We start from the raw sequence: 12,587 nt of genomic DNA, 5'->3' as shown, positions 1-12,587 counted from the left end.
CCACTGTGCCACCGTGCTACCCTCACTAGAAATAATTTTGATGGAATGCTACTTGTCTCTCTTGCCATGTACCTCTAAACAAATTTATGACAAAGCAGAAAAATTGCACAAGTTGGAAAACAAAATAATTTCAGTAACTGAGTCTTTTAAAGACACACAACACGAGAAACGTAAATGTTCAGAAGGCAGGTTTAAAATTAAATAAAGCAAACTTGGTTACTTTTGTCGCCTGCTCCGGGGAAGAACCTGAGCCGGTCTTTCCTTTTCTTTTCTTCAGGAGCCAAGGGAAGCGGTTTGGAGCCATGGTTTAGGTTCCCAGGGTCTTTGCTGCCCCCACCAATCATGGTGCTGGTGTTCCTCATGGGCGGGGCTGGAGGCTTGTCTTCCACTTCGCCATTATCGGACATCTTCAGTCACCACGCCCTATCACTGCGAAAACAAAGACAGCAAGGTTGTAGGTTTGTGATTGCTTTTTTTCTACCAACTACTCGGAAAAAAATATATCAGTTATAAGCACAGGTATCTGGGAGAGAGAGACAGACAGACAAGTCAGAATTTCAAATTAGGATGAAACAGCGTGTTTGCAAATCCCCTTTAAACTTTGACAAATTAAATTAAATTGGAAGCAAGACCATATTCATCTAGAGTAGTGTTATGGGCCATGGTTTAGAAAACTCCAAAGTATATTATGGAGTGCACCTGACCTCTAACTGTTTATTGACTTTGGTTACGATGAGCACAAGAGCCTGACTGTCAGGTGTTATTCAACAGAGTTCTTAGGCGCTTTTAATCGAAAAACAAACTTTATTCTACGAATTTAGTTAACATTTGTATAAACACACACAGTAAGAATTTTTATCAACTACAAACATAAAGACTCCACACAGCTACAGTAATCCATGTATAATCCTTAGTGAATTCCCCCTTAACTGTTCCAATTCAATAACAAAATCCAAGTAAAACCAGAAACCCCTTTTCAAAGGTGTGGCCCAGCACCTGTCACTCTTACTGGTACAAGACTTGTTGTTGATACTCTGGTTCCGCTTTCCAAACAGCCGGTTTGAATTCCTTCCAGAAAGCAATTATCTCTTTTAAGTTATCAGTAGTCTGAAAACAGGTTTTAAAATGAAGATAGAGAGATACTTCTTTCAACCTGTGCAGTTCAAAAAATCAGTCCAAACTCGAAACGAAAGTAAAACACAGAGCCACAGCCCAGCTCCACCCACACAATCACATTAATGAAGCCATGTGATAAGACAAAAACATTTCTTAAAGGGGCACTCCCATGACACTAGACCACTTTATCTGAATGCCGCCTTTATATTTAGAGTGCTCATTTCATATCTGCTCTATGGACAGTTTAGTAACACAGGATGATCACACTGTAGATCTTGGGCAGGGGACATATAATAGTGGAAAAACGCAGCAATTCCAACGCACTTAAATGACAAATATATATATTTTGTTCATTATAAATTTGATCATTTATGAGGTCCGAAGGGCAGCACGGTGGCACAGTGGCTAGCATTGCTGCCTCACGGCGCCGAGGTCCCAGGTTCGATCCCGGCTCTGGGTCACTGTCTGTGTGGAGTTTGCACATACTCCCAGTGTTTGCGTGGGTTTCGCCCCCACAACCCAAAGATGTGCAGGTTAGGTGGATTGGCCACGCTAAATTGCCCCTTAATTGGAAAAAATGAATTGGGTACTCTAAATTTTATTAATTTTTTAAAAAATGTATTAGGTCCGAGAGGGACAGAGAAACATAGATAGAGCAAGGATACAAGTTGGAGTGTGTGTTTTTTTCATATCCAGGACTGGAGCTTGATTTGAGTCAGGTTGGTGTGAGAGGACGACTCCTTTCTCCAACACCAGTGAGGATCCTGCCAAGGGTTAACATCATGATTCTGATGCAACTATGATACAATGTCACATAGGTAACCGAGATCTGAAGGGATGGAGAAGTGCAACCTTGTGTGGAGTTACTGAGATGTAAATAGAGCTGTGAACAAGCATATTTTTTTTCAACAAACTACAGCCTTAAGTAGCTTTCTTCGGGAAACAGTCAAACCCTAAAGAACCCCATCCAGACCCTGAACGCATAACGAAGCAGATCCTAAATGTGGCTCGGCAGCACAGTGGTTAACACTGTTGCTTCACAGCGCCAGGGTCCCAGGTTTGATTCCCGGCTTGGGTCACTGTCGGCGCGGAGTCTGCACGCTCTCCCCATGTCTGCGTGGGTTTCCTCCGGATGCTCCGGTTTCCTTCCACAAGTCCCGAAAGACGTGCTTGTTAGGTGAATTGGACATTCTGAATTCTCTCGGTGTACCCGAACAGGCGGCGTGTGGAGACTAGGGGATTTTCACAGTAACTTCATTACAGTGTTAATGTAAGCCTACTCGTGACACTAAAGATTATAATATTATTATTATAAATCAGTTTTGGAACAGTTTCAAATCATCAAAATGCCATAAATTCAGCACAAATTTGCAGTTACAAGGAGCAGATCAAGGTCAGTTCCAAGCCATTAATTATCAAGAATCTTCTGTGAAGCTCTTTATGTTAAGAAAAATGATTGAGGGTGGGTTTAATGGAGTAAATTAAGACCATTTCCACCTTTGCTGTGTCAGCAACAAAAGGGTATAAATTTAAACTGAACACCAGGAGAGTAAAGGGAGAATTGAGGAGAAAGTTGTAAATGCCGACAGAGGTGAAATGGCTCATCAGAAACAGTCGTGGAAACAGCGACAGGAGCAATATTCGTAACAAGGTTTTTCTGAAAAAGAGAAGGGGATAAATATTTAAAGAAGAAATTCAAAGAATGTGAGGGAAGGACAGAGGAATAATGTAATGTGGATGATTTGTTCAGAATGGGCACAAACGCAATGGAATGGTTTCCTCCTGTGCACTGAATCTCGATGATTCTGTGACTGATGTAGAAAGGAAGGAAAAGCTTGTATTAACATAGCACCTTTCATGACCCCAGAATGTCCCAAAGCGCTTTACAGCCAATAATGAACTTCTGAATTGCAGTCTCTGTTGTGTTGCAGGAAACACAGCAGCTAACATTGTGTGCAGAGAGCTCCCATGTACGCAATGTCAAAGGAGAGATAAACTGATTATAATTTTTGTTAAATTAATTTAGAGTACCCAATTATTTTTCTTCCAATTAATGGGCAATTTAGTGTGACTAATGCACCTAACCTGCACATCTTTGGGTTGTGAGAGCGAAACCCACGCAGACACGGGGAAAGTGTGCAAACTCCATGCAGGTAGTGACCCGGGGTTGGGATTTAACCCGGTCCTCAGCACCGTAGGCAGCAGTGCTAACCACTGCACCACCCTGCCGCCCAATAATCTGATTATAATTGGAGAATACACATTGGACAGGGGAGCAGGGAGAACTTATGTTCTTCCCCGAACTGGTACCTCCATCTGAGCGAGTAGGCGAGGTCTCAAACTCAATGCCTTTATCTGAAATTGGGCACCTCAGCGGCCAACCTAAACGAGTATGCCATCACTGCCACAGACTTCCATCAGCAAGTGCGTAGAAGATTGCATGCTAAAGAAGGTAAAATATACGTCCCCAACCAGAAACCATCGTTTAATCGCGAGATTGACTCCCCGCTGAAAACCAGGTACGAGGCGTTCAAGACAGGCGATCCTGACCTATACAAGAAATCCAGGTTCGACCTCCACAAAGCTATCAGGGATGCCAAGAGACAATACCAGACCAAGCTAGAGTCTCAGACTAATGACACGGATCTCATCGGTTGTGGCAAGGGTTAAACAACATAACGGGCTACAAAGCAAAGCAGAGTAGAATCTCTGGCAGCAGCGCGCCCCTCCCCAATGAACTCAGTGCAGGAAACTATCAAACCATTGACAACTGCCCCAGCAACCTCGGACACACCCATACCTATCATCACAGCTTCCAATGTCAGATTGGCCTTCTTGAAAGTGAACCCTCAGAAAGCAACAGATCTTTACTCTCTGCTCGTGCACTCAGACCCTGCGCGGACCAACTGACGGGGGTGTTCGTGGACATCCTCAACCTTTCCCTATTCCGTTCCAAGGTTTCCACCTGCTTCAAGACGACCATCGTCATACCGATGCCAAAGAAAAACCAGGCAACGTGCTTCAACGACTACCATGCGGTGGCCTTGATATCGATCATTATGAAGTGCTTGGAGAGGTTGGTCATGAGACACATCAACTCCAAACTTCCTGACTGCCTTGGTCCATTGCAATTTGCATTCCGCCATAGCCGCTCCACAGCAGACGCCACTCCCTGGTCCTACACTCATACCTGGAGCAACTCCACAACAAGCGCTCCTTTATCAGACTCCTATTAAATGACTACAGCTCCGCCTTTAACACCATAATCCAAGCCAAGCTCGGATCAAAACTCCAAAACCTAGGACTTGGCTCCTCCCTTTGCAACTGGATCCTCAACTTCCAACCCATATACCACAATCAGTAAAGAGAAACACCTCCTCCACGGTAGTCCTCAATACCGGGGCCACGCACTTAGTCACCTACCCCTACTATACTGCCTATACACACACACGACTATGTGGCAAAATTCAGCTCCAATTCCATCTACAAGATTGCTGATGACACAACCATAGTCGGTCAGATCTCGAACAACGATGAGTCAGAATACAGGAGGGAGATAGAGAACCTAGTGGAGAGGTGTAACGACAATAATCTCTCCCACAACGTCAGCAAAACTAAGGAGCTGGTCAATGACTTCAGGAACCGAAGTATCGCACACACCCCTGTCTGCATCAATGGTGCCGAGGTGCAGATGGTTGACAGCTTCAAATTTCTAGGTGTACACATCACCAATCTGTCCTGGTCCACCCACGTCGACGTTACGACCAAGAAAGCACAATAGCGTCTATACTTCCTCAGAAAATTAAGGGAATTCGGCATGTCCACATTGACCCCTACCAATCTTCACAAATGCAACATAGAAAGCATCCCATCTGGCTGCATCACAGCCTGATACGGCCCAAGATCGTAAGCAACTACACAGGGTTGTGAACACAGCCCAGGCCATCACACAAAACCGCCTCCCATCCATTAACTCTATCTACCCCTCCCACTGTCCCGGTAAAGTGGGCAGCATAATCAAAGACCCATTCAACCTGGGTTATTCTCTCTTCCAACCTCTTCCATCGGACAGAAGATACAAAAGTCTGAGAATACGCACTAACAGATTCAAAAATAGCTTCTTCCCCGTTACTAGACCCTTGAATGACCCTCTTATGAACTGAACTGATCTCTTCACATATCTTCTCTATTGAGTAGTGCTACACTTCTTATACTTCACCCGCTGCCTGTGTCTATGTATTTACATTGTGTATTTATTTTTGTCCTATGGTTTTTTTTTTCATGTATGGAACGATCTGTCTGGACTGTACGCAGAACAATACTTTTAACTGTACCTCGGTACAAGTGACAGTAAACCAAATCAAAATCAAAACCTCTTTGACAGTGCAGCATGCCTCAGCACTCCACTGAAGCATCCGCCGAGATTCGTGTGCTCAAGTCTCTGGAGTGGGACTTCAACCCACCACAGTGTGCATGTATAATGATCCCTTAAGGTAGCAGAGCAGGTGGTTACAGTGGTTAAGAAGGCATATGGTATACTTGCCTTTATTAGCCAAGGCACAGAGTTTGAGCAGGGAGGTTATGCTGGAAATGTTGGTTAGGTCACAGTTAGAGTATTGTGAGCAGTTCTAGAATCCACATTATAGGAGGAATGTGATAGCACTGGAACGGGTGCAGAGGAGATTTACCAGGATGTTGACTGGGTTTTTTTTTCAAGTTGTGAAGTTAGATTGGATAGACTGGGGTTATTTTCTTTGGAGCAGAGGATCTGAGGGGGGACATAATTGAGGTTGTTCGAATTATGAGGGACACAGGTAGAGTAGATGGGGCGAAACTTTTCCCCTTGGTGGAGGGATCAATGATCAGGGGCATAGTTTAAGGTAAGGAGAAGGTGGTTTAGAGGGAATGTGATGAAAAACTTTTTCACCCAGAGGGTGGTGGGCGTCTGGAACTCGCTGCCCGAAAGGCTGGTGGAGGCAGAGACCCTCGTAACATTTAAGAAGTATTTAGATGTGCACTTGCGATGCCAAGGCAGACAAAGCTATGGGACAAGTACTGGAAAATGGGATTAGAATAATTATATAACACCATAAAACATAGGAGCAGAATTAAGCCACTCCGCCCATAGAGTCTGCTCCTCCATTCAATCATGGCTGATATGTTTCTCATCCTTTCCCCTGCCTTCTCCCCATAACCCATCAAATTACTTGGTTGCTTTTGACTGGTGCAGGCAGAGATAAACTGTAGGACCTTTTCTGTGTTACAGACTTTTATGACTCTATAACTGGTTGTTATCACTTTTCCCTTTGTGAACTTTGCTGTGGGCAAAATGACTGCTGTGTTTTATACCTCATGCGAGGCAGTGGCACAGTGGTAATGACATTGGGCTAGTACATCTCAGATCCAGATTAATGCTCTGGGGAGATGGATTCAAATCCCACCACGGCAGTCGGGAGACTTCAAAATTCAGTTAATAAAATCTGGAATTTTTATAAAAGCTAATCTTAGTAATGGTGACCTTGAAACATTGTCAATTGTTGTATGAATCCATCTGGTTCACTGAAGTCCTTTCATGAAGGAAATCGGCCATCCTTATCTAGTCTAGCCTACATGTCACTCCAGACCCACAGCAATACCCTCCGAAATGGCCTAACGAGGCACTCGGTTCAAGGGCAATTAGGGATGGCCACAACCGATGAAAGAATAAAAACAAAATCAACAATGCATAGAATCCCAACAGTGCCAAGAGGGCCATTCAGCCCATCAAATCTGCACCGACCCTCCAAAAGAGCACGCTACCCAAGCCCAATTCCTCGCCCAATTGCCGTAACCCCACCTTACCTATGGAAACTTGGGGGCAATTAGGATGGTCAATCCACCGAACCTGTACATCTTTGGACTGTGGGAGGAAACCGGAGCAACCGGAGGAAACCCACGCAGACACAGGGAGAAAGTGCAAACTCCACACAGTCACCCAGGGCCCGAATCGAACCCGGGTCCCTGGTGCTGTGAACTAATTTGGAACCAAATTAGAGGGAAGAGCAGGGGACTGGGAATAATTGGGAGCAACACAGGCACAATGGGTGAATGGCCTCCTCCTTCTGTGGTGTAACCATTCTGATTCTATTCGATTTTTGCAGCCTTATTCGGAACGAAAGTTAGGTAGTCTATTGCTGGCATTTAGGATCATGTGGCAAGTCAGATGAAGTAAATTCACCTTAATTAAATTAAACTCTGTCCCCATCCTGCTGGCTCAAATTCAGTCTGCTGCAAAGAGATTAAACCAATGTTTTTTTAAACAACTCCCACCAGTGTTATTCGGTTTGGTAGTAATATTTTATCGGAAAAATCATATCGAAACCAGTCAAAACTGTGCAATGCAGTTCTGAATCTCATTGCTCACACCACTAATAGAAACACATTTGTATTCACACAGCAGTTATTCCATCTAATGTTATAAACTGCTTAAAATGCTGAAGGAAAATGTCTACCGGTTTACTCTACAATGAAAATGGACAGAACGGGATGGAGCTTTTTCTGCCTTTAAGTCATGGGTGTATCTAGGCACAAAATGATTTGGGAATGTTGAGCGCTAGTGAGCTACCCATCTCACTACAATGCATTCAAGTCTCCTCATTCTCCCAGTGTTTGCGTGGGTCTCACCCCCACAACCCAAAGTATGTGCAGGGTAGGTGAATCGGCCATGCGAGATTGCCCCTTAATTGGAAAAGAAGTGGGTACTCTTAACTTTTTTTTAAAGTGCATTCAAGTCTCCTTCATCTTTTACACCTGCCCATCAACCCAACACCCGAGTGGATCACCATCGGCAACACTGACCCTGAGTCACAAGTGCAGACATCCCAAAATGTTTTGGGGAGGAGGGTTTCTGCATTGTGCCCAGATTTTCAGGTGTAGCAACAGTTATTTTTCCCACAGTTTGCATCATTATTTTTCTGCTACATTTTAAAAACCTATCCTCGCTGAGAGCTGTTCTATTTCTGGTTTCAATTTTTTTCTGGCATGAATACAGGTCTCATTAAAAATTGAAACGCTTCCCCAAATAAACATGCTGCATGTAATGTACGTGAATTATGCTTAAAATGAGTAGTGCATTGAAACTTAAATTTTAAAACAGGCACACAAAAGTTCAGAACTAAAAACAGAAATACTCGCCGGCTCTGGCAGCAGCTGTGGATGAAAGAAACAGTTAGTATTTCAGGTTGATGACTTTTCGGCAGAGCAAGGTGACCCGGCATGCTCAGTATTTCCGACGTTGGCCATTCTTGTTTCAGTTTTGGGCATTCACAGTATTCTTTTGTATACAGAATGTCATTCGTGGCTTGAGTTCAGTGTTTCCTTGGTACTGGGCCCGTATTCGGGACACTTGGGACCAAATGTGTTCCATATTTGGGGATTTTATGGATTTTGGGTCTTGTACAGTGCACTTGTATAACATGATAAAAGTACAGGAAATAAAGACCTTTCATTTACTTTCATTATTTTATTTTCGTAAATCACATCTCAACCAAAAAAGGGTCGGCATCTGAAGGAATGTCTGGGATGGTTGCTGCGGTATCAACCCAGCTGCAGACGTTGAAGGTTCACGCTCCATCGTACTTCTTTTAAACACGTCCTACAGCTCAAGTTGTTTCAAGTATGTGGGCCTTCCTTTCAGGAACAAACACCTCTTGTTATTTTGTAGACACACAATATGCAGCTCAGTAATGAAGCTCTTCTGCTCCATCTCACTAAAATGGGCGGCACGGTGGTTAGCACTGTTGCTTCGTTCCCGGATTCAATTCCCGGCTTGGGTCACTGTCTGTGCGGAGTCTGCACGTTCTCCTCGTGTCTGCGTGGGTTTCCTCCGGGTGCTCCAGTTTCCTCCAAGTCCCGAAAGACATGCTTGTTAGGTGAATTAGACATTCTGACTTCTCCCTCAGTGTACCCGAACAGGCGCCGGAGTGTGGCGACATGGGGATTTTCACAGTAACTTCATTGCAGTGTTAATGTAAACCGACTTGTTACAATAATAAAGATTATATTATTATTATAATTCCTCCGAAATGCTTACCCACAGACACTTATTCCTGTTCATCCAACACACCATTTTCATCGTCATCATTAGAATTCCCATTCTCTTTATTTTTATTCATGACCATGTTGCATATTTCACAGTCTGAGTTGGTGGTGAACCATAGCACCATTGTCAATATTCAGAATATACTCAACAGCTTCTTTTGGATGGAAACATTGTGCATATGCCAATAAATCTTCAACAACTTATTTTCTCTTTAGACACATGGAAACCACCAAAGTCCAGTTCAATTTTAGGAACATGACCAATGACCAAACGTTGTGCCATCCATTTATCAAAAGATCTTGTGATCCATTGGCCAAGCCTTTGCAGCACTCCAGAGTGCACGTTCACATTGAACTCTTTTTCGAGCTCATCAAATTTCAAGCCCCTGTTGCATGCAGTGAGTATATTGCGCATGATTTCAGGCTTTTCTTTGGTCTTGAATGCCCGCCGAATGCATTGATCCAAGGGCTGGGCGAGGGATGTGCAGTTGGTGGGAAAATAAACTCTGAAAACATTGGACGTGATCCAACAGCCTTGTCGAGTCTGGTAAATCTCGCGAGAAGCCTCTCACGAGGTTTAAGATGTTAATTACGCCTCGCGTGATCACAATGGACGGGTTCCAGATTTGCATATTCAAGTGAGCAGTTAAGCTCATTTATATATACTCGTGATGAAGTTACCCAAGGTGCGGGAGCCAACGGCCTCGCCTTGGACACCCTGGTTTCCACAAACGCAGGCCAAGTGTACCAGCACGGTTTAGGAGGGGGGGGGTCGTCAGGTTCTGGGCAGGGTGGTACACTGGCACTTCTAATGCCATCCAGTCACCATGGCACTGCCAGACTGGCGCCCTGGCAGTGTCACCCAGGTACCCGGGGTGCCCTGCCCTCATGAGGTGGGGTGCAAGAGGCTCGAGGACCCCCTAATTGATATGTTGGGGCATTGGGGGGGGGGGGGTTCAGAGATTGGGGTGCTTTTTTTTCCTGCACTGACGAGCTGAACTCGTTAGTGCAGGAAATGAGTCTAAGTGTACCCTCGGCAGGGCGTTCCTCATCGAGGCCCAAAAACTAAGCAGAGTCCCGTTTAATAGCGGGGTTTAATTCTCGCCGCTGCAAACACCGGGAAACGCGCCCAAAGCAGGACTCTTCCTTTTCCATTAAATTGTGCCCATTGTCTTGTTGAGGAGTTCTGCATTAGAGCGTGCAGCACAATTATCAAGGGGTAACATAATATTTAAGTCCCCGGGAAGACCCACAGACCGATAATGAGCCCTGGCCTCGAGGATAAAATGGTTCTTGTACATCGTAACAATGATGAAAAATTGTTCTCGTCATCCATGCACGCTTATTGGTCTTATAAAACAACAAGGAAAACCTTGATCCACTACAACAACCAAGGTTTCTGACTTTAATCAATAACTAGAAATTTACACCCATGGGTACCTGTTGCATTTGGACATCCCAGTATAGTAGGACATTCCTTAGAATCTTTGAATCCAGTTGGTGCTGTCTCAGCCGCAGCTACATAGGTAGGTTTTCCTGCGAACATACCTCCCAACATAACGAGGTCTCATCAGCATCGCACATTTGCTCTCCCGTTGGACTGTCTTCCGATATTATCGTGGAAAATTCATCCAAGTATGCCTCTGCAGCTTCATGGTTGCGGAGGCATTGGCACCACAGAATTTCAGCAGACGTACACCATGGTGTTTTAAACATTTGTTGTACCATCCTGAGGTGTAGACACGTGGTGCTGTTAGACATAGCTCTTCACGGAACACTTTCACTTGGGCCATGATAGTGAAGTGATCCAATGGATATTTTCGCTTTGATGCGGTTTGATCTACTCTATTAACACACGATCCACATGGCCAGTCTTTGACTGATGGAGCGTTTTCCTATTATCCATTAATTTAGGCACGTCACTGTCAGCATCAAATTTAAGTAACTTCTCCTTTTGTTTCTACAGATCTAAAATGTTGATGTAGCAATACCATATGCTTTACCCAAGCATAAATCTGACCCTATTTCCAGTTCCCTCTAGCTCTGACAAAGAATCGTCCAGATTCGAAACGCTAGCGTCCTCCTCTCTCCACATACGCTGCCAGACCTGCGGAGATTGTCCAGTATTCTCTGATTCTGTTTCAGATTTTAGCATCCGCAGTAATTTGCTTTTGTCTGTCTGCTTAATACTCCGCAAAAAATGTTTCCTCTTGGTGCTCCCGCCAGCCATGGGACTTCCTGCTGGCTTTTGCGTCATGAAGCCAGGAGATAATGGAGATGAGACTTACAGAGACACACGTGTCCAAACAGTGTTCAAACAGTGCGTACAGGTAATCGACGCGGGAATGATGCCACCAGATAAAGTGGGAGCTCAACAAAGTAATGTGTCCACCAATTTCAAATTGTGACAATTTCAATTTGCTGTTGAGAATTGTCTGAATATTGACAATGATGCTCCAGTTCACCTCCAACGTCAAGCATAGCCAGTTTTTGGGATGCCGAATAGCGGGTCAGTTTCCTGTAATTAAGACTGATTTACATCCATTTTAAGTCTGCTGCATCCTACTCTGATTGAGAAGTTACTTGGGTGTAACTTAAATGTTGGACCTTTAAAATGTGCCCATTTTGCTGATCTTATGTGGCACTCAAGGAGCCAGTGTGAACCTATCTCAAGCCCAGGGTCACGTTCTACTCATTCCTAATACAGTGTCTCAAAAATAGCGACCTCAGAACTGAGTCTGTGCCAGATTTCAGATTTAGCTGGTTTCGGACTCAGCCAGGTCTGGTGGGGTTAACACTTGCTCAAACCATTTGAGCGCAGACAGGCCGATAGCTAGTTGGGACGACACAGCAGCACCTAGCCAAGCAAGCTGATAAGTTGTTTTACTCCTCTAATATTAAAATTCATGCATGGCAGCTTAAAAAAATGTCCGGTTTTCAGACAGCGCCAGCCTTTGAATAGCTGGATTTGAGATTCTGTACCTGTAACAACACAGGAGAGCACAGCATTGGAGATAGAACAGAATCTCATTGTTCTTTCGTCTTCCCCATCAGCTTCAAGGAACTCGATATCCTCGAAACATCCCCCATCTATCCCCACTACAGATAAATTAAAAAGATAAGGAACAAAATGAAAAGAGAAATCTTTGCAAATCTCAGGTTAGGCCTCAGCTGGTGTATGGGAGAAATTTGAGCGTCATGCTTTCAGGAGGATGTCAAGGCCCTGAGGGATACAAAGAGGTTGTTGGTCAAGATTGTACCAGAATGAACGGCTTCAGTTATGTCGAGTTACTGGAGAAGCCGAGTTTGTTCGCCTTAAAACAGACAGGGGTGCATGTTTGAGGAAATAAGGGGATTTCGTAAGAGCAGTTAAGGAGCAAGTGTTTCCTCTG

General features: G+C 44.4%; 1 protein-coding gene across 4 annotated transcripts in view; it reads right to left on the bottom strand.

The window, feature by feature from the left end:
- The window catches only part of pak1 (p21 protein (Cdc42/Rac)-activated kinase 1), a 242,206-nt gene that overhangs the window by 107,241 nt on the left and 122,378 nt on the right, over positions 1-12,587 (bottom strand). For all 4 annotated transcript variants that reach the window (XM_072477377.1, XM_072477375.1, XM_072477376.1 and 1 more), the window contains one exon: positions 221-429. In XM_072477377.1, the coding sequence (XP_072333478.1) occupies positions 221-407 (187 nt within the window). In that variant the 5' untranslated portion in view covers positions 408-429. The remainder of the gene's footprint in view (positions 1-220; positions 430-12,587) is intronic.

Source organism: Scyliorhinus torazame, chromosome 15 (assembly GCF_047496885.1).
Source record: "Scyliorhinus torazame isolate Kashiwa2021f chromosome 15, sScyTor2.1, whole genome shotgun sequence".
Classification (NCBI taxonomy): Eukaryota; Metazoa; Chordata; class Chondrichthyes; order Carcharhiniformes; family Scyliorhinidae; genus Scyliorhinus; species Scyliorhinus torazame.
Note: the sequence above shows the minus strand (reverse complement) of the source record. Positions and strands in the feature narration are given on the sequence as shown.